We start from the raw sequence: 23,547 nt of genomic DNA on the forward strand, positions 1-23,547 counted from the left end.
GCCATCTTTGTCTTTGTTTAGACAGTGCTACTTTATATAACCTATTGTGGAGTAGGGTCAAGCGTCCGGAGGGCGCTTTAGTAGTACCTTCCACATTCACGATGATCATCCATATTTTATCCTAATTTGAACCAAATTTAACAGAACTCCACAGAACAGTGGACAGAGTGGCATCTACTGTCTCCACATGCATGTCCACAATTTGGAATGGGGCAAAAGACCCTTTTTGTCCTGCCTGAATGGAGTCCAGCCATGGAGGACTTTAAAGTAAGCTAATTCCAGTCTAGCTGTTCTAAGAAGGTAGTTGTGGGAGGAAAGTAGTGATGACCGTTCCTCCAGTGAGTAACCATGCCATAGTGCTAATTGCCAGTGCTCCCTCGCTGCTTCATGTACAAGCTTAGAATTAATATGATTTATTATCTGACCATAAAGGCCGACACATCAGCTTTTATTCTCCTGATGTCTCATAATTTTACCGAATTGGGAAGATTAGCAAACTCAATGGGTCTCTATCTAGGTTGTTTTGTATGCAATGAATCAGTTGTATTTACTTCCAACTTTGCGTTTGTCTCAACCAAAATTAGGTTTGGACATCCAGAAATGGTTTCAAATACCTGTTTGGCTGTCTGTTGATATAGCAGTTCAACATATGCTGTCTTCCAAGCAATCCATTGTAAACCCTTTCTTTCTACAGTCAGCCCTGCATTATGCCAAGGGGGCAGCGAGGTGTGAAGTTAGGAGTCCTTGTGCAACTTTCCATTCTAATTGCACGGCATTGATTACAGGATAATCACAGTATGATACTAATGACCATATATTTACCGGATACTTCAAGGTTACATCTACAAAACATGAAGGACCACTCGTCTGCCCAAAGTGAGGGGTTGAGAATTTCCCGGGATCAATAATGCAGTTCGGATAATTGATGTACAAGATAGTTCCCATGGCAAGATCCCACATTCTGTGTGTGGGTGCAGTTTTCTGGACTTTAGCCACGGTCTTGTATTTTTGCCATATAAGCAGCATAATACCATTTATACTGAAAAGGACTGATCTATGTATTCAGACTAGCAACATCCCAAAAACATAGTTGCAATGCAGTGCAGTGAACTGAGAAAAGTAGTGTAGTAGGGACATCAGTGCTGGTAGGAAGGTGTTCAGTTTCATGATAGTCATAAGGTCATCTGCATATGAAGGACCTATTTGGACACCTTTAATCTGTGGTCATGTTTCAGTTTCAAGGGGTTAGAGGCCAGGAGGAACAGTTAGCGAGAGGGTAAAGGACATTGCTGTCTCATGCTTCTCTTAATGTGGATAGTACGAGAACGAAACCCCCACAGTTGATTTACACTTTCAGGGCCCAATAAAGCAACTTAATCTTCAATATGAATTCCGGGCCTAGGTTGAATCTGTCTAATACTCAAAACAATTCCATTCCAAAGTACGATCTGTGGTGTGACCAAGGGCTGCATTGATGCTGTCAATGTGAGGTTGAAGGGGATGGGGGTGTGTCAAAGGTAGCATAAGGGGAGCGAAGTATGTAAGTGGTGTGAACTTGGCTGCTGAGTTTTTATTTTTTTAAGGGTTTCATTACACACAGCCCTCTAAATTAAGTCCCTATTCTGTAGAAGAGACCTAGATTTGACAATGCTATGCTGTATCTGAGTTGCTAACCCTCTACTGTACCCCTGAGAGTTCTCTGCTTTGTGACTCTTGTGTACAAAGTAAGCAACTTGGTTACTGAATTGGAACAAAAGAGATTCTTAGTCATCACAATCCCCTTATGCCTTTAGTCTCTTATCTGCAAACATTAGGAGTGCTTAGTAACTGGGTCATTTAAGATCCTGAGTGCTATAAAATCCTTGATAAAGACTTCCCAACAAGTTGTGCAAACAAAGACCCAGGCTCCACTGTTAGATGTAGTACAGTGGGAATGTTTTAGCCACAGACTAGGAGACTTAATGTTTTATCCTAGCTGTACCACTTTGCCAATATATAATGAATGTGCACTTTGTATTAAACGTCTGGGCAGGTGTTAGACTTGGCATCTTTTGGCGTGTTTCCCCTGACTTTTTGCTTTCTGACCTCCCGTGTTTGACTCTAATTTTGCTGGTGTAATGATTCTGCGCACTTTCCTCACTGCTGTCCAGTGGTAAAGTGCAAGTGCTCCTGTGTAAAATATGTTTTGGATTGGTGTTTCCATGATTGGCCTATTTGATTTATGTGTCAGTCCCTAGTAAAGTGCGCTGCGAGTGCCAGGGCCTATAAATCAAATGCTGTTGGTTTGCTGCAGCACTGGATTGTGCCACCAACGCGAACAGTCCTTAAAGTGTAACTCTGGCCTGTCATTGCAGAGCCTGTGCGCAGCCTGGGTCTGCCATGTCGACTTGGCAAATGCACACACTTGCAAGTCCCTAAACCTTCCCTTTTCTACATGTTAGTCACCCTTTAAGGTAGGCCCAAGGTACCCCCACAGGCAGGGTGCATTGTATGTGAAAGGTAGGACATGCCCTGGCATGTCCTGATAGTGAATTGCAGCCTACTTCGTTTTTCACTATTGCAAGGCTACCTGTTCCCCATAGGCCAGAGTGGACAGTTGTTATTATAACATCCTGTAGTCCTAACTGACTCAGGGGACATGGTAAAAATTCGAGTTTAGTATGCCTGAACTCAGAATGATAAAATACATCTTTAAGTGAAGTTTGTTTGAAAATACCAATTTTTAGAAAGTAGGTATTTTCTGACTTAACCATCCAGCCTACCTCTGCTAGCTTGTGTATTGTCTGTCTGGTTTGTGAGTGACAGGGGCGGGGGGGACTCCAGGAGACAGAGTGAGTCTTCACAGAGCTGAATAGACCTATATGCACATAAATGGGTGGGAGGAGAAGCACCTGGCTCTGAATGGGACTGTGCCTGCATTCCACAATGCTAGCTCCACTTCCTGTAGTGTGTCTGAGGACATTGGCCCACACTGACCAAGGAAGAAGGTGCACACTGGCAGGATACACCCAAAACAGGTTTGCCGTAGGTCCAGGCCCCTCTGCCTTCAGAGGACAAAGGAATTGTTGGTATAAATATTGGGACCCAGACCCCAGGATTTTAGATCTCGCTGGAATCAAGGTACCTGCCAAGAAGAAGAGATGGAAGAGCTGCCAGTAGGAGTACTGCCCCTTTGCTGTGTTGTTGCTTTGTTGGGTTGGCCTGCAGCTGCTGCTTCTGCCTTGGGCAGTGAAAGGACTGGACTGAACTTTCTCTACTTTTGCTGAGTATCTCCAAGGGCCTGAAACCGAGCTGGCCTCCTGTTAAGAAGTCTCAGGGACTGCAAAGACTTCACCAACCTCTGGGTACCGCTCCTGGTACCACTGTTTCACTTGCCACAGAGAAAAGGGAACCGCAACCGACTCTGTCACTCACTCCGTGGCTGGCCTTGTGTCCTGAAGGCACCGCAGGCCGCACCGTCTCGCCCTGCACCACAAGCCTTGGTCTCACCGACGCCGTCTGCATGATCATCACCAAGCCGCTGCCTGCACCGCATCGAGAGGCACCGCAGCCCGCACCACCTCGCTTCACTTCGCTGGACTGGTCTCACGGCCACGATCGCCGCTGGTTTGACACCCATGACCGCCTCGTCACGCACAGCTGTTCGGCTCCGCCAGCGGCAATTCCGGCCAACTGGCTCTGTCGCGTGCATCGCAACCTGCAAGCACCGCATCGAGCACTCTCTCGCCCTGCCTTGGTCTCACGACGCCGTCTGCACGATCGTCACGAGTCGCTGCCTGCACCGCTTCCACTTTGCACCGTAACCGCGACAGACGCCATGACCGGCTCTTTCACCTGCACCGCAACCTGCCAGCACCGCATCGAGCACCACCTCTCCTTGCACCGCAAGCCTTGGTTTCACCGACTCCGTCTGGATGATCGTCACCGAGCCGCTGCTCGCACCGCATCGAGAGGACACCGCACCTTGCACCCCTTCCACTTTGCATCATGTGAGCCGCACTAAGAAAGGTACTGTTAACGAGTCTGTTCACACTGTTGCTGGCCCGTACTGACGTGGTCAGCTGGAACTGCAAGACTCTGTTGTTTTCAGCATCACAGTAGGCTCGAACTGAGCTACCGACACGTACGAACTGTGTTTTCAAAGTATTTTTGCAATTTAAAGACATCTTGCGAATTAACTATTTTTAAAGTACTGTATTGTGGGTTTTATCGTATTGGGTCTTGTATTAAGTATATACAAATATTGGCTATTTTTCCAAACTGGTGTGGTGTCATTTTGTAGTGCTTACATTGTATTACTGTTGGTTTTGTGCAAATGCTTTACACACTGCCTCGAAGATCAGCCTGACTGTTCGTGCCAAGCTACCAGGGGTTATTTTAGGAGTGTAACACCCTTATCCTGACTAGGAAGAGGGGTTCCTACGTGGACAAAGGTGCAAGCCCTTGCCAATAGAGACCCCCATTTCTAACAGCAGGTTATACAACATAGTGGAATTTCTTTGGTGAAAGTAGTCCCGGAGTCTCACCATATGAACCACTCAAACCCCCAGTTGCGTTTGGAGGAAGATGGAAACAGTAACAAAGACATCATTTTTATAAATCTCGGCCTTCCGTTGTGACAAACTGTGTGTTCTTGGGCACTTTTCTCTTATCTTTTTTTTAAAGATTGGAAGAACTTAAATAAAACTAAAAAGTGGTAGTAAGTATGTTTTAAGAAATCAGGACTGTAAGCCATCATTCATTATAGATTATGCTTGGGGTGAGGGAACACCCATCTCATTGTCCAATTACTAAAATGTGGTGTAGTGAGAAAGGTATGGACCTTTAAACAAGGAAACGTGCATTGTGGTGGTGGTACTCCTCTTCCATCAAACTGTTTAGTCATGCTCCAATCATGTTCTTCCTATGCCTTTTCCCTCTTAATTAGTGTTCTCTGATAGAGGTGGGCGAACCACTGAAGGCTCAAGCCATGTTTGAACCACATGCCAGGCTTTGCCTCAGCTCAGGGTTCTCTTGGATCCTGAAGCCCAAAAGAAGCCGAACCTTCATGTGGCTTCTGTCTACTACCTACAGTGTAACCTCATGTGCCAAGAATTAAAAACACAGCATTACCTTGTGGTATAAAACGGGAGAGAACCATTTATACCCATTTAGTCTCTGGATAGCACAATGTGAAACCAGAAAACTTGGGATGTCTATTGTGTCTGATAATAGACTATAATATTTAACACGCCTCTCTTGGTTCACTTATGGCATTGTCGTCAGAGATTGGGATAAGGGCATGAATGTTTGAAAACAATCCGTTAAACTAAATGCCACTCTGTGGACCTGGCTGGTGGGTCAGGGATGAGAGACACACCAGATTGTTGATGCAAAGCAGGTTTTATTGGGATACCCCGTTTGGTGTTTAACATTAAGGTCCTTCTAGTTCTGAAGGTCAGTCTTTCTTTTGCAAATTGACTAGGATCCGTTTTGGCGTCTGGAGGTGTTCCCGCTTGGCTGACGTAGGGCGGCTCTCCTCTCTGATGTCTGGACAATGCGTCTGCTTCTCAGGCTCCGGGTTCCCATGAAAGAGAAGACCAACAGAAAGGGGGCCGTTAGTACTACTGTCGGCTGGGGTTTGTGCACCTCGGGACCGTGTAGTGCGATAGGGGTTCACCGGTGATTCTGCACACTCAGCGTTAGTGTGGGAACGTGATCACAGACAGTGAGGGGGTAAACGCGGGTTAAAGGAACAAGAGGAGGGGAGGACTATGGATGGATATGGGTCTATGTACACTCTTTACATGCGTTTGCTTCCCACCCAAGCCGCCATACGCCGCCGTACCTGAGAAAGCCACTCTCCTCCCCCGGGAGAGTGGCACGGCGGCTCACGGGGTCGTTGGCCTCCTGGCTCTCCTTGGGACCCTTCTCCGCTTTCCTCCGCTTCTTCCTCCGGTATACGCCTGGGCTCTTCGCTCCGTCCTCCTCTCAGCTCTCCGACTCCGACTCCGCTCCTCTCCTGCTCCACCGGGGTGACGTCACACGCCCCGTACCATACTTCCTTGGTTTTGTCCAATCCGGCTGCTCTGACGTGGACGGGAGGTCGGGCCTCCTCCTCAGAAAACGCCCAGTTAAAGGCACCGGGTTCTTTTTCTTCTTGTCCGTCCTGTTCCGTTTCCCAGGGGTTCGTCTGTAACGAAGGAGGCATCGCAGGGCCAGTTGTGGGGGTCCACCACTCCATGTCACACACTCAAAACAGTGATATAATCTGATGAGTGGGGAGAGGATGTAGCCTTACGGCTAAAGTGGTGACGTCGGACCTGGGGAACCGAGCTTGAGTTTTGAAAACGACACCACAAACCCCTGATTCTGGGCAAATCACTTAATCTCCCTGTGCCTAACAAAAATTGTGTTAATCTGTAACGAAACTGGTGCTCATGTAAGGCTCTCTGATACCTAATGCCTCGGATCTAGTTTGCGCTATATAAAACTCTAAACATAAATAAATAAAAAATAAACTGTATTTCTCGGTCCAACCTCCAGCCTGTAGGATGAAGGGTATTTGGCAACTCCTATGCGACTCTATGCAATTATTTATTATTGATTGCTGATCAGTCCCAAGAAGCCTGCCCAGTCATTTCTGAGCCTTCCCATTTTAATCAGTAACTCACTTTCTGGTTGTCACCAACTCTTTGACCCCCATGCTAGCCCCTCACAGACACCACACCCCACCCCCCCCTTACCAATTTCCCTACACCTCTACCCGGACCCTCTTACTCCAGAGCGTATATGTTGACTCTCCCATCCTATCATTTTATTTTTGGCAGTAAGGCACAGGCGACCTCTTCTATCTGCTGCAGAGCTGGATTTATTGTATGTTTCTCTTATTTAAGTTTGATTACGTGTTGCAGGCCATATGGCATACGCTGATTACACTCTATCATTTTTAGACACGTGTTTCTCTTTGCAAATGGCATTTGACTCCTTGCTTCCTTTGTTTCTTATAAAATGCCGCACCACTGCGACATTATGGTGGCTGTTTCTGCAGTGCATAGAATGTTAGTACATGATTGCCTGATCACTGATTAGTATATCTCTGCCTGTATGCCCAGGTCATATTAACTTCTTTAAAATAAAAATTAAAAAGAAAAAACAGTATTAAAAAATAAATTAAATAAAAGAATCCCTTGATAAAGCGTAAATCACATGAAAATGTGCATAGCTAGTCCTCGGTAGTGTCAAATTTGACAGTAAGGTATTGGAGGTTAAATATTTGAAGCTAGAATTACTAAAATGAAATCAATCAGGAATGTTAACTCTTAGGTCTACCAACGTAGATGAAATCAGTGTCAATGTTTTTACGTTTTTGATGTGGAAATCAAGTGCTCAAAATGGTATCTGAGTAATGTTTACGTTCCTTTTTGAAAACTTTTCAGACCATCGCTCAAGAAAGACTCTCGAAGAGTTCCTTTAATCATGATGTGTTGGAGACTGAGGGTGGTATGTGCTTTAAAAGGCTCCAGAAGTTGTCATCGCGGTATTGATGCATGAGCCTGACTAAAATCACAATACGTGCAAAAGTACTAACTGTTAAACTACAATGCAGACCAGAAGCGTGCTTTGGCCTTGATGCAGAAAAGTCAGACTTTGTGGTAGGCAGCCCTATTGCCTCCAGGCATTCAATAGAGGCTCAGCCGCTATTGCAGACACACATACTCCAGGGGAAAAGGGAGATTACTGATTCAAGGGTACATTAAAACATGACAAGGGGCATGTATCTGCCCCACTGATTGGAATAGTGCTGAGGAATCTGCGATTAGAAAGAGTATCCACAAGAATGAGCATTAATAAAGGGTGGATACTTCTAACTGGAGAGTCTTCACCTTTTGAACAGATCCCAAAGCAATGCCTCACAAAAGGTGGAACATCTGAATAGTGAAATTACACCAGGAAGTCCTGCTGTACTGAGTGGGCAAAATGGCCCTAGCTACAAACCTTATTTTTGGGACAGTAATGCATTGTGAAGCTGTATACATACTCCCATGTAGCAGCCTGGGAGATGTCCAACACCAGAACACCTTTCGCTAATGTAATCTTGGCTGCCTTGGCTCATTTTGGAATGAGCAGAATGGCCCAAGGGAGGCTATTTTTCAGACAGGGCATAGTATGTTTTTATGCACAGAACTATCCACCAGCACAAGGTTTGCTTATGGAGCACCTTCACCTTCTTAGCACCAGCAAAGCAGATATAAGGGGTCTTCGACTGTGTGCTCTTTCATGAGCTCTTTTTAAGTCCAATCGGTGAAGCTTCTCCTTAGTGGGGTGAGCTAGGGCAAAAAAACGTGTGTGTATGTGTCTGTGTATGTGTCTGTGTGTGTGTCTGTGTGTGTGTGTGTGTCTGTCTGTGTGTGTGTGTGTGTGTGTGTGTCTGTGTCTGTGTCTGACCCTCACAAAAAGACAATATCACTTTCGACAAAATGGAAGTGTGAGTTTGCCGCACTGGTTTGTCTGAACAAAAGATGTTGTACAGGGGTTATACTGACAGTGCCTGTAGTTCTCGAACACAGCACTCAGAAGTTATTGCAATGAAATACACCATCTTGATGATAAGTAGTCTTGGAGAACAATTGTGCGTGGGCTCGAAGCGCCTGCTTATTAAGAATGCATGAGTCAACTTAATTCCCCATTGAACCATAACAAAGGGTGTAGAGGGAAACGTATGGGAGAGCCTTGAAAATTCCATCATAACTGGTTGATCAGGCACCTGCCTAGCTGCCAAGAGGGACTTCGGTCTATTGTCTTGGCTGTCTAGTTTCACAAACTGTCCCTTGTATACCACAATAGACATATGATGTCATGGTATCTGTGGAGAATTATCTCATAGATAAGGTCAATGGCACCCAGTACCCAGAACGGTCTAGAATCAAACTAACCTTAGGCAAGAAGTACTTCTCCCTCACAGCCCCATCAGCATCTGTCAGATTTTGCAGTGTCCCGGTCCCAAAGCTTGGATGACTATAAAACGAATGCAGCTTCACATTGATTTCCACACTGCTACACATCTGAATATCTTAGGTGCTCTAATACAAATCCCTTCCCATTTTTGTTATATCTCGGCCACAGGGAGAAAACTTTACCTGAGCCTCTGGACAATTTGAGTCATGGTAGCAGTACCTAGCAAGCAATTCGTTCTGAGGTGGTTAGCTTTGCATCTCCCTTTTTTGCATCCACCTCTCAAAGTCAGTAAGGGACTTTCTTGAAGGATATACACAGCACCCACTGCTTAAGCTGGCCATATTGAAACAGTTCAGTCTCTGGTAACCCATAGTCTTTCTTAAGATGATGTAAACACTTGATTGTCCCATTTCAAGTTTATTTCCTCCCTTTGCATCGTTCAACCCTCTATTTGTCAACCCCATCTGTCAGTAACACTGTAGTAAAGTCTGTTGGCACTACCCAGTAAAGTAAAAGGCAAAGGAAAAGTGACAATACCTTTCATTACAATAATCTTATCCCTAAGCATGCTTCACTGGCTAGTTTTACACCCCTGTGGAACTCTGTGCTTTCGAAAGTCACTGACCTTTTTCCACAATTGCACTGCACTTCCAATAGGCACAGTACGGGTCAGCTTATATAGTGTCTGTCATGCACTAGTGCTTCTTTGTTTCTCCCTTGCGCCATTCTACATAAATCAAGGTTGTGTTGCATTAAAGTAACATGTTACCGTAGGAACCCAATACTCCCCACTGGAATGTAACACTGTCGATTAGCAATTATCCTGGGTTTCCTGGCCATTTAAATACGTTGATTAAGAATTGTTGTGAGCGTAGTATGAACGGAGTGATCATCAAGCGCAGGGATAGGAATATGTAGAGGCATTTTGTAATCAGTCATTTTAAATGCTTCAATGCATATATGCCATGGATCTGAGAGAGTACTCAAAATATTCTCAGCATACATTGCTAGTTTGAAATAATCATTTCGAAGAGTAACACCCTTTATCTCCACTACTATACTATTGCTGATTTTTAACAAGGTACTGTAGAATATACTTGTGCTTTAATTTTGTATGTTCCGGCATCTTAAAGAAGGAGACCTTTAAATATATAATATTTATCACAATGTGAGAGCATAAGACTGTAGTCTAATAAATTTAGCATGATGGACTGCCCACTAGAGGCAAACCGGAAAACATTTGTTTGGCAAGGTGAAAACACATGTTAAATGAAGGCTCTGGAATGGAGACGATCCTTACTTCATGTCCATTTGCTGATTTCTGCAGTCTTAAGAATGCCCCCATAGACACCATGCATAAAGGCAAAGGATGAGAAGAATGTAGACATCATAGTTGGACACAATTCCTAAATGTTGGACTTCTGTATAGAAATGATGAGCAATTCACTTTGCATTTGCCATTATCAGGTTTTCCTAGTTAGGGACAGAGTTCCTATACTAGAGAAATTGCAGTTGATGTGGGATTTTAAGGAAAATAATGAAATTTGAAACTGCCACGATGAGTCTCTGCATAAAGCTTGATACCAGAGGGTAGACTCCTATTCTGGGCAAATTGAAATTAATCTATGTACCCCTCCTGATCATATTAATAGCAAAGTGTAGATTGTAGGAAAAGGAGAAATGAAAATATTTGCATAGTCGATTCATAGAATTAAAGAAATTGAATTGAAGAAAAGAAGAAAGCCTCTGATGAAAAACACAATGTCTTTCCCCAGCCTTATTTAGTGCTGGTCGCTGTCTTTAAAGTTTTTAACTTGGAGTGTGATGCTACAGCAAGCACGTACAGGAAGTAAGGCCTGTAGAAAAAGTATTGTGCACTCTGTGTAAAGCAGAATACAGAGAACTAAGCAAGTGAGCTCAAAAACCATCCCTTTTTACCATTCTCTCAACCATTTTATATTGTCTATTCATTGAGCCAAGAAAACGGAGAGGAAAAGAACCATTTACTGTAGCAAATGTATTACAGTAGCTGGAAACCCCGGAGACATGTACTTTTACTTAACTAGCCAATTCTGAGACCTATTAATAGACCCAGAGTACTAGAAAACATCCTTTGTTAGTCTGCTGTTGAAACTGGTCCAATATTATTGCTGAAGAGATCAAAAGTCCAGTTGTGGTAACAATCTTTGTACATAAGGAGACAGTCAACACATGTTTCGTTTTAGATTACTTTTTCAAGGCTGTAAATACAATTAATGACATACATAAAATGTTTGTTTTTCAAGAAAAAAGGTGCACCCCTCGTGCTATCCCCATGATCACAAACCAGTGAGAGTTATACCACATCACCAGGCTGGCTCAGTATCGCCAGAGAAAATTAAACTTTGTAATGTTGGCAGATTATAGTAAGGTCCAATAGAAAAACAGTGATCACCTAAGGTTTGTGCAGGTAGAAAAAGGCATCTTCTGGAATAAATGCAACCTGTATGTGCCAGTCGTGAATTAACAATAAGTAAATAAAAGCCAAAAGAACGAGCTAAAGAGGAAAAAGAAAAGCGTATTGTATTTAAAATGAAAGTTATTTAAATCGTCCCTTGTGATGCATCTCCTAAGACAGGACAGCCCCCAATGTATATCTAGGCTGACCGGAAGTTCAAATAACTAATAATGTAACTAACTGTAGAAATCAGCAGACCAACAAAGAACTTTTTATAGTGCTCTGTGTCTATTAATATATTTAAGCTGTATGAAGGAGATTTCTTTTTTCACGTATGTTTCACTCTAGCTGGTGGCATAGTGTTTTGGCACGTGTTACTTTTCATGTTCTTTACATACCCATTGTCTTTGGATGTGCAGAACATTTAAATACATAGTGTCTTTGTGCAATTCTGATATCTGTTTTCGAAGAACATTTCTGTTAAGGAGATCAAAAGTGCTGTTTGATATTATTAACATAGGTAAACAAGGACAAACCTCATCTAGACTTTTTCTACATCTTTCTCCGTAGCAAATGCTGATTTATTGTGCAAAGGCTGCCTTAAAGTGGAGATATGTGCAATCCATTGCTATCTGCTCCAGAACATCATGTTTATTAACCAACCACACTAACATAAATCAGTAATCCATGGCTTATCTCTCCACACAATAACCCATGTGGATTTAGTCTACAATAGGAAGAATCTTCAGGATTGCCCATTTTGTGGATTGGGGTTTACCACTCACATTCCCACCTTCGGTTTTATTACTATGCTCCAGATTTACATAGTGTGGTCATCTGTGTTGTACCAGGTTCTTGGTAAGTCAACCACACTTCATTCAGAGTTCCATTTGGACCCGCCACTTTCAACTTTTTCACAAAATCTATTTTTTCTTTTTCCATCTTACTACAATTGCTCTTGCCAATGAATCCGAGAAAGACGTACATACATTTGCATTCTTTTATTTTCATATGCCTATCTCCATTTCTAGAATGCTGAAGAAACCGGTGCAGAAACTGATGTAATTTCCTCTGTCAGTCTTCTTTCAGTGTAGATATTGGTAAAGGATTTTTAATCAGAGTTGCACCTCATAACTTAACTGCTGTGTTTTATCTCAGTGCACTATTTATAATATATACCTATTTTTGTTACTATAATATGTGACCCCTGTTGCGGCATGCCTCATCATAGAGTGTTCCGACTTTGTTCTTTTTTAAAATTGTGATGCAGTTTCAGGAATCCTGAGTGTATGGGTCTGGCATATGGTGTGGCAGTCTATTTTTTGGGTGAAGGGGTGTATTAGTGGTTTGAGAGAAATGGGCTATCTTTGGCGGAGTTGCTGGTAAAGGTGGTGTGAAGACTTGTGGTTGGAGGGTAGGCAGTTCAGATTGGACTGTTGTGTTGGAGAAGTAGCAAGACTGATTTGCACATGACTGGATCCCTGCTAAGGTGTTGTGGTAGGCAAAAAACGATGGTAAGGATTGTAGTCCAGTGTAATTACCAGTGACTGAGATAAATTCAAGAAATCCACACTTCACTTTTTTGTTTTCCTCAGAATGCCAGGAATAGAAAGGTTACATGGGTGAAGAATGTTGGATGTCACCAGTTGTGGACTTTGTTTACAAATTCGGGCACACTGGATGCAAGGTTTGTTTATTTGGGTTTAGACATCAGCAGTCCATAAATACAAACTTTTTGGGGGGTATTGGGGTTCCGTTAATATGTATGTATGTTTGGGGGTGGAGGTGAATGGCAAGTCTGGGGGGTGTTTGTGTGTAAAGGGTTGTTGGGTACCTGGGATTATAGGTATATGTTGTGTATGCTGTTATTGGTGTGCACCTGGGTGCCATGTATGAATGTCTGTTTGCTGGGCAGCAAGAAGGTGAGTACTGTGATTATTTTGAAAGGAGGGAGCAATGTAAAAAGTATGGGGTTTTGTGTATTTGGGAGTTTGGGGCAGAACAAAAGGTATTGGTGAGGTTACCTGATTTTTGTTTCACTGTAACAGTTTCCAGTCTTGGGCTTTTATAAGAAATATTAATTTCAGAAGTGGATTCACTTTGGCTTAACCAAATGAACTTATTGAACAATATTTTGTTATGGAAAATGCCACAATTGGATAATCAACCTATTGGTGAGAAGGAGCCACACAAACTCTAGGTATGGATGTTGGCTTATTGTTGGGTGTGGAAGTTGAGGGTAAATATCTAAAACTGTTTGAGATATGGGTCATGCAGTTAGTTAAATAAAACAGTGGCAGTAAAAATACTGTGGGGTGCCGTATATGATCCTTATTTTATGTAACCCATTTAGCATTGCATACTGAGATAACCCAGAGCTGCTTTTGAATGGATTTCTTTAATATTCTTAAGTTCAATGTAAAAATGATTCAGTGCAGGATAACAAAACATATTTTAAAACCATGTGAGTATATAAACATTGCAGTGCTGGTAAGTAATGTCCAAAATAGGGAATGATGGAAAGGTGTTATTTGTATCTTTAATTTCAACGTTTTACTTGTACTCACTCTAAAGTGAAATGAGGCAAAGTAATTGTAAGCAATATATTCCAATACTATGCAATATTATTTAATGTAAGCCATGCTGTTTAAATGCTGCAGTGGTTAAAAAGCATTCTGATATAATGGTACAGGTCCTGTGCAGCTTATAGAAGAGCTGCTGTTGATATATCCAGTAACCAGAGGAGGAGATACTAGGACTAGAATTACAGTATCCGACTGATATGTCCCCACTAGTTACCGTCCATCACAATTTATCAGAATAGCAAATAACATGTGGGACATGGAACTTCAGGGTACATTGTCGAGCGGGTTTCCCAATTCTGGGCCATTATTCTTGCACATTTTCCTCCTGTGGGTTTGTTTCATTAATACCAATCAGTGCAACTGTATTGGCCACGTTGTAAGTTTCTGGATCAGTTGAGTCTATGTTTAGCTCATTGGTGCATTGTTTAATCTGATACTACCTAGTCTATGTTTTGCACCTGGTCTTACTCGACTCTCTTCTATGAGCCAGACAATAAACTAGTTGCGGGAAGTACTAAACGGAAATCATTTGTGTGATATGCAACCTGCAGAGAATAATGGATCCTTTCTTGTCTAGCCAAAACAGTATAACATCGAGCTGGTGACCACAAAGACGTAACAGAGGCTTATTCAAAAAGTATTGTGGAAACCCTCTTTGATGTTCAGAAGTAAATCGAAATAGATATCAAATGCTCTTTTAAATTAATTTGTGTAACACAAACAAGAGCAGTGTGTCAGTTCCTTGCTAGGTCTCTTTTGGCTGTAAGTAGGCCTTTTCATAACAATGTCCTCTTATGTTGGTTAGCATCTAAGTCATTTAATATATGAAGAAAAGCAAATTTAGAGTCTGGCGCTATTTTAAAGCCCAGCACCTCCTCCGTCATTTGATACATACCAGAAGAGGCGCAATAAGTTTGCCGCACTGCCAAATTGTGTACAGTAGGTCTCCAGACTGCTATTTTTACATCTGATGCACTCATCATTAGTGGTTTATTGTTTGAATAATTACAATCTTTACACTGTTGTGATCATGGTAAAACAGAAATACATTTTGACCAAGAGTAAACAAATGCACGAAAATAGTATAAAAATATCCATTTGTACAATGATCTAAAATGGGTTGCGAAGAATTTCCTTTGTAGGAGTAAAGTGTGTGTTCATAGATGAAATGATTGACTTGATGTACAGTGCATTTGGCTGTTAGAATGTTAGTGACTGAAGTATAGTGCAAAAGAAGGAGTAACTGGCAAGGTTTATATATGCAGACGGCAAATAGTCAGACTGTTGTGGTAGTTTAGTGGTAGAGTGTGCCCCTTTCCACATATTTGTCCACATCTCAGTCCCATTGGCAACCTGTAGACATCACAGGACTTCTGGAAATCTTCTCAGCGTAGTATGGCTGCCCAAAAGATGCTTGGTTTGTGAACAGAACTTGTGTTATCTGATGCACTCTGGAGAGGAGGCAAGGCTAATCTTCCTGAGCCTCTCTCTACTTGAGTTGGTGCCATATAAATATTTTAGCTGGATCAATCCTAATTAGGAGGCTTTTACCAAATCTTGTGGAGCCATTCTGGCTTCCTGACATTTCATCTTTTGTCGGTTCACCAATATCCCTTTTGCATGCCCATCTCAAAATATCATACGCTTATCGAGTGTTGATGACCACTGATTAATAGAGTTTGGATATTTTACGTCCCTTCAGAACCCTCACCAACAATTTAGCTTTGAGCAGATTAAAGTCAAAATGCCTTCATGGACACTATATGGGGGCATTGCATAATTGTAAATAACGGTATAACTTTGTTTTTTATGATGCATGCATTCCTCCTCCTACTCTGCAAATGATTGCAAGTGTGTCCCAGTTATCTTATCTCTAAGGGTGGAAATTCCAGTAGTGTTCCACCCACCAAAAACCTTTTAGGGCAGAGACTTGGGTGAGTCTTTTAATGACCCAAAAATTGATTTCTTTTTTTGGATGTCCACCCCAAGTCCTTCAGGGTCTCATTCCAAAGCTTGTACACAGTCTGGGTGGCAGGAAGGAGAGGGGTCTTGGACATGCCTCCTTACAGAGGGTGTAGAACTGGGATGTCCCCCATCACTCATAATTCTGTTGCAAAGTCTGCATCTGTATTATATATGTCCACTCATTAACAATAATTGCCTTTGTGATATAAGCTGATATCTGCTGCTCCAGTTCCACTGTCATATAGGGACCAGAAGCATTCAGTGAGAGCTGAACTGAGAGAGGCCTAATTCCACTGGAAGCCTCTTATTATTGCCTTGAGTCAGACAATCAGAGCGTGTAATTGTAAGTGAAAAGATTTGTAACCTGGATGTTAATATGCCTGTTGGGCCAAGTAAATAGAGATGCAGAAGTGACCAAAACACTATATTGGTGTGTAACCCATCAATGAGTGTATACATGTTTTGCTCAGAAACACACTCCGATATTGAGACCCATCTGTAGCCAGTGATAGGCCAAGGGCCCGCTCAAGTTTTGTAAGAGTTTACTGACTGGATTGATTTGGCAATGTTAATATTAAGTCCTGTATGGTCTCTGAACATACTGTGGATCTAGAGGCTCTGATTTGCTCTGTGTCTTGCAGAACTATCAAGACCTCATTGTACAAAGACCCCCGGTTAGTGATTGTAAATTGGGTGTATTTCACCTAAATACATTTCTGTTGTAGGGGATCTCTGTGATAGTCATAATCATGTGAATAGTCCCGCCCATGTGCGTGGACCTCGGGGCACTTCATTAGATATATTCTGTTAAGTTGTCCTCTTCTGCAGTCCTGCATAGACACTTAAGACATAATAAAGGACATTCATGCAGCCTAAAAACAACTAGGCTACGCTGGCCATTACTTCATCCTGAAGTGAAAAAGATAGCCAGGTAACAGTTAAATTTAACTATTTTACTGAGTTTCACACATAGAGAAACTCCCCTTCACAAACATCCTTTTTTTTCATTATAGAGATGAAGGGTTGGGAAGACAAGCCCCATAGGCTGCCATTATGTGCCTGTAAATGAATACAGTGCCTTTAAGAATCCTTCCAGAGACCCTCGGTATCATGTGATGCACAGCCAAAGGCAAGTTACTTTCAGTTCTTTTTTCCGGCTCCTGCTAGCAGGACCCTGGAGCATTGAGCTCTACCTTGAGTGGTATATTTTTCAATAATTAAGCTTTCTAAAGTTAGTTTGAGTGTTTTACTCGACGCCTTTGGCCTTTTCCTTCCTTTTGCTGTCTTTTTTTGGGCAGTTAGCCCACTTTTATTTTGTCGAAATGCCATCTTTGTTCGACAAGTGTCCTGAATGTGGCAGGAAGAAGGCCAAGTCGGACGCCCACAGAGTTTTCATTCTCTGTCTTCCTACTTCCCATGTTACTGAATCCTGCGCCATCTGTAAATCCTTCTCCAGGAGGACCCTGCGTGACAGGGAGAAGATTAGTCTTCAAGGCCTGGAGCAGAGATGACAACAGGCTGCAGGTGGGACATCTGGGCAAGGACAGAGCCAGTCCTCCTCCAAGACCCATGTGTCGGCCTCTGGGGGGCTCCCCAGTCGAGAGAAGGCTCAAAAACGACTCCAGTCCCGGTCGACGTCGAAGGCAACAACATCAATGTCGAGACCAGGTATGACGACGTTATGCTCCCCGTCGACTCAGGGCTCTGGGTTAAAGCGATGTCGAAGATCAACGTCGAGGGGATGGAAGTCGACGCCTCGGCTGAGGTCGACTTCGAGGACATCCCGGTCAACGTCAACGCATTATCGTCGTCGATCTGGGTCTAGGAGACTCCGGTGCTCCCCGTCGAGGCGACACCGCCACTCACCGTCGACGAGGCGTTCGACTTCGAGAAGAAGACAGTCGACGTCGAGGAGGTATCATCGTAGCACGATGTCGAGGGATCAGTCTCCCTCTGTGGTAAGCCTTTCAACGTCGACGACGAGTTCTAGATCACGAAGACGTGGGCGCTTGGCGTCGAGGGCTACATCCAGGGCTCCCTCTTCAAAGCCAGCCCGCAAACAGAGAAAGGGTGGTATCTAACTCGGACTCTTGGAGTTTTCCAGGACCTATTCTCCACCTAGGACACTGGAACCTGCTCCTCGTCATTTGCCGCCTCTGTGGCCCAGGACTCCTACTCCTCCACCTCCTCTACCTCCTCCTTCTCCGCCTCCTCCTCCTCCGTCTCATCCTCCTGCAGTTCCTCCTCCGTCTCTGCCGGTACCCTTGATTCCAGTGCCCGTGCTCCCTGCAGAACCTAGAAGGGCAAGATCACGGTCCCGGCCAAGACATCGCTCTCGCTGCCGACACCGTTCTTCTACAAGGTCTCGCCGGCGCCATCGTCACGAGAGATCTCTTTCTCGATAGACTAGGGACACAACATCCACTAGTGAGGGGAGATACTCGCCCACGTTGTCGGACTCACCACCTCTGAAAGTGTCACCTGTTGATGACATTGCCACATTTCAGGGGGTTCTTGTGAGGGGAGCGGCAAAACTGGGCATTGCAATGGCAGTAGTCGCAGCGCACCTCCGGAAGAGCAAGGTGTTAGTCTATCCATACCTGGACGACTGGCTGATCAAGGCAGCCACGTTTCAACAAGACATCCGTTCTGCTGCATCACCTGGGTCTACACATCAATGTCTCAAAGTCTGTCCCGACTCCTGTCCAGTGTCTGCAGTATCTGGGAGCCTCCATCGATACTCGCAAGGCAAGCGCGTGTCCTTCGGAGGAGAGACGCTTATCAATCCTTCGGAAGGCTCAGACTCTCCTGACCATACCCTTCCTGACGGTGAGGAAGGTGTCCTCTCTCCTGGGCTCCATGGCCTCGTGCATCTTTCTCACTCCTCATGCACGCCTCCGAATGCGACCTCTGCTGGAATGTTTGGAGGATCACTGGAACCAGAAAGATCACCTACAGATATAGGGCACGTGTTCCATAAAGGAGTCCACGTATCACATCAACTTCCTGGAACTTTGAGCTATTCACTTGGCCCTGAAAGCCTTCCAGCCTTCCTTTTGCACCAGTTCCCTTCTGTACAGATGGACAATACAACCACGATGTTCTATCTCAAAAAGCAGGGGGGATCCCACTCTTGCCCTCTGTCTCGGGAGGCCCAGACGATCTGGCATTGGCTTCTGGCCAGGGACTTGACCATCACAGCGACTCACCTCCCGGGTGTGCATAATGCTCAGCAGAGGCTCTCAGCAGACTCGTTCTCGAAAATCACGAGTTGGTCTTAAACGACGACATGCTGCACGAAATATTCGAAAGATGGGGAACTCCGGAGGTCGATCTGTTCGCCACCGCGAAAACAGAAACTGCAGCGACTTCGCCTCCATGTTCTACCAACCAGGGACGTTGGGGAAAGCACTGTGGATCATCTCGTCGAACAGTTTTCTCTACACTTTTCCACCCATTCCCCTGATCCCGACAGTGTTGATCAAGCTTTCCCAATCACGGGCCAAGATGATACTCATTGCTCCGGAGTTGCCCCGTCAGTGGTGGTTCACCGATCTCATACACCGGGCTCTCCTGCCGCACCTTCGACTTCCGTGTCAGCCGGACCTTCTCACGAAGTTCGGAGGGCAGATGGTGAACCCCAACCTCTCGTCGCTGAATTTGGCAGCATGGCTCCTGAGCTAGTACAGTATGGACATTTAAATCTCCCTCAGAACTGTATGAAGATCTTAAAGGAAGCGAAAAGACCATCTACACGGACTTCCTATGCATATAAATGGAAGAGATTTTGCATTTGGTGTGCCTCTAAGAATGCAGAACCTAGCTCCTGCAAAGAGGATGTCATTCTTCCTTATTTGCTGCATTTGGTTCAATATGGCCTGAATTTTCATTCCATTAAAGTTCACCTAGCAGCTTTAACTGCGTATAGGAAATGTCCTTCACAAACATCGTTTTTCCAAATCCCTGTCATCAAAGATTTTCTGGAAGGTTTGAAGAAAGTGGGAGCTTAATGTGGTGCTTTCTAGACTGATGCAGGAGCCTTTTGAGCCCATTCATAAGGCTTCTCCCCAGCATCTGACCTGGAAGGCAGCTTTCCTTGTAGCCATAACATCGTCTCGCAGGGTGGGTGAAATCCAGGCTCTCTGTTGTCAAGAGCCTTACACTGTGTTTCATTCTTCTAAGGTAGTCATGAGAACTCACCCTGAATTCCTTCAGAAATTAGTGTCAGAGTTTCATGTGAATCAAATGATTTATTTACCCACGTTTTTCCAGCATCCTTCCTCTCCTGCTGAGAGATCCCTTCATTCACTTGATGTTAGAAGGGTGTTGAAGGTCTACTTAGATAAGACTAAGGAAATGCATAGATCAGATCAATTGTTTGTTAACTATGGCTATGTCAGGACTGGTCTTGCTACCTCCAAGCAATCCATCTCTAGGTGGATCATGTCCTGTATTCAGTTGTGTTAGCAGAAAGCCAACAAGACTCTAGTTAGTAAGCCTAAGGCTCACTCTACCAAAGGTAAAGCTGCTACATCGGCTTCACTCCGTAACATCCCTATTGCAGAAATCTGTAAGGCTGTCACTTGGAAGTCAGTCCATACCTTTACTAAACACTACTGCCTGGACACTGATGCCAGGGCAGATGCTCAGGTTGGGCAGGCTTCACTGAGGAATCTATTTGCACAGTAGTGTGTCTGTTTGTTTCTTCCACCGCTGGGGTTTGTTGTTTGAAGATGGGCTTGCTATTCTATTCACATGATTATGACTATACACAGAGATCCCCTACTACAGAAGGAGTAGTTTCTTACCTGTAACTCCAGTTCTGTAGTAGGGGTATCTCTGTGATAGTCAAAAGCAACCTGCCCTCCTCCCTGATGGATAAAACAGTAATGTCCAGAATTAAGCAGGCCTTCAAAAACATCTGAAAGTAACTTGCCTTTGGCTGTGCATCATGGGATACCGAGGGTCTCTGGAAGGATTCTTTAAGACACATAATGGCAGCCTATGGGGCTAGTCTGTCCAACCCTTCATCTCTATCATGGAAAAAAAGATCTTTGTGAAGGGGAGTTTCTCTATGTGTGAAACTCAGTAAAATAGTTACATTTAACTGTTATCTGGCTATCTTTTTCACTTCAGGATGAAGTAATGGCCAGCGTAAAATAGTTGTTTTTAGCCTGCATTATTGTCTTTTATTCTCTCTTAAGTGTCTATGCAGGACTGCAAAGAGGACAATTTAGGAGAATATATCTAATGAAGTGCTCTGGGGTCCACGGACATGGGCGGGACTATTCACATGATTATGACTATCACAGAGATACCCCTACTACAGAACTGGAGTTACAGGTAAGAAACAACTCCTTTTCGCCTATTAAGAGTGTGGTTAAGTATTTGTAGGGATGCCTTTTCTTCATTGTTTTGAATTATGCCTAGATTACGTTTTTGCTGACCTTAATTCCAAAGGCTAGGAATGCAGTGTGACAGAAGCAACAATTTTAGTTTGTTTAGGATTTGTCCTCTGTTGCATCCATGCAGTGCTAGTTCAGAGGTGGTTTTAAAGCCTTGTGTTTGTTTCAGCGCTCTCAAAATCAAGGAAAACATTTTCTGTGCCCCCTTACAATGGAGAACATGTTTAAATCTGGAACTGTCACCCTCGTGTATCTAGACAAAAACATAAATAAATACATATAGATATAGGCTAGGGGCTTTGTGTCAGCCCTCTTCAGCCATTATCTATACAGCTATCACTATCATTCTGCCTCCACCCACCTCATCATGCAGCATGGACAATGGGTCAGCCCACTTTAGCCACGGACTCTCTTCCAATGTGAGTGACAGCATGTTGCCTGCTATCATGTGTACAGCTTCCTAAAAAGGAGCGTACTTCAGTGACAGGACCGGTGGACCAGTCATTGTACTTTGTCACTCCTTTTTTCGTTCCATTCTTTATCCTTGTTTAGTTTTTTTCTAAGCCATCCTTGTGTATTTAAACAATGTCTTCAGGCTACAGTGCTTTAATGCCAAAAGTACATCTTCTTTGCACCAATAAGAATCCTATTTTATCGTGCAGTGAATTAAAATGAAAAGGGTATTTATATATGTCTCAGGTACACCTGCCTGCAAGGAAGCACATTTACTATTTACTATTCTGTTAAAATTGTGTGTTGGTGTATTCATTTTTATGGGCAGGGGTGATGGCTCAGCTGTCGCCAGACATTATGAGAACTACCAGCAGGAGGGCTCTGGCTCAGCCCACATGGTGGGAGCCATGAGTACATGTTATGATTGGGCAGATATTGTGTGCTTCCACAAAAAAGTGCCCTCCACGCAGCGGTGATCATTTTGTTTATTTATCCAGCTGCCTGAGCATGAACTTTCAGGGGCACACACATTCTATTAAACTGACTTCGATAACTAGATTTTTTTCTGTGCAGCAGCTCAGATGGAAGGATAGCTGCCATATACATACATGGATTTTTAGGTCTGGCTGACAGTGCATTCTTAAGCATAACATTGCCAGCGCTTGTTTTAATTAAAATTGTATGTAAGCAGTTTGTCTCATGGCAGCATGCGTTTTCCTTTTTATTTTTGTTTCCCTGGACTTCAGTATAAAAAAGATAAAATAGTAATTTCAGTATCTTGAATAACCATATCTGTTTGCTTCGCCAATGTTTGTTGTCTTAGCATTCAGCAAGAATTTAATCAACTCTCACTCTGCCCAGTTTGTCATTGTCTTCTGCTGCCAGGGCACATTTGAACAGACGTGACTGTGAAATTAGAAATGTATCAAATCAGCAAATTAAAAAAAAGTTTGGCTCCTCTGCCTTTTGCAGCAGTGATAGAAATTGTAATTATGAGCAATTCAGTGCATAGCAACTAACGCAATAAAATTCAGTCCAATCAATCCTGGCTTAATGGTGATGTTAATTTCTTTGTAATTCTTATATAGTATATACAATTAGTTTTTGTAATTTTTATCTCAGATTGGATGGATTTCCTCCTAATGGTTCAAAACCTCGTCCTGCTAGACTTCCATCAGCTCGGAGAAAAGGCAGCCGTATAAGAGAACAGAGCCCGACTCCAGGTATAACATTCACTTTCAACAGTTGTATTGTAAATCCATATATATAGCTAAAATGTAATTCTGAAATGTGTGAGTATTCAGAAGATGTTAACTACATTTTACTGTGTGCTACATACTTTTGTTCCTGTTGAATATTTATTATTTCCTTATACCATGTACTTTAGGATATTTATATTCCCCAAAAGGAATATAGAGCAACACACTGGACTTTTAATTGTGGCAATTGCATATAATTATTCCACGTCTACAAATTTCACAGTGCGGGTAGCACATTTTGGAAGTTGTGTGTGTCTTTTGTAGAATGGTGCCATCAGTAATTGGCTGGCTGAACTGCTTTCAATCGCCAACACCTAAGATTCAGGACTCAGCGCCAGATTTTATTTATATAATCACTACCCTCTGGGAACATAATTTGAGCAGTCTTATTTGAGGAGGGGCCGGGAAGTGACAGTCAACCTGCACTTTGTCAGGCTGAAAGTGAATCAGCAAAAGCCAATATTATTTAATCAGATGGAGGTTTCACATGCATTTGTGCTACCTTT

General features: G+C 43.4%; 1 protein-coding gene across 1 annotated transcript in view; it reads left to right on the forward strand.

Annotated features, from left to right (window-relative positions):
- Positions 1-23,547, forward strand: part of TOGARAM1 (TOG array regulator of axonemal microtubules 1) — a 778,500-nt gene that overhangs the window by 248,867 nt on the left and 506,086 nt on the right. Inside the window, exon 7 of the mRNA XM_078659754.1 lies at positions 22,905-23,005. Coding sequence (XP_078515880.1) covers positions 22,905-23,005 — 101 coding nt within the window. The remainder of the gene's footprint in view (positions 1-22,904; positions 23,006-23,547) is intronic.

This window comes from Lissotriton helveticus, chromosome 9 (assembly GCF_964261635.1).
Source record: "Lissotriton helveticus chromosome 9, aLisHel1.1, whole genome shotgun sequence".
Classification (NCBI taxonomy): domain Eukaryota; kingdom Metazoa; phylum Chordata; class Amphibia; order Caudata; family Salamandridae; genus Lissotriton; species Lissotriton helveticus.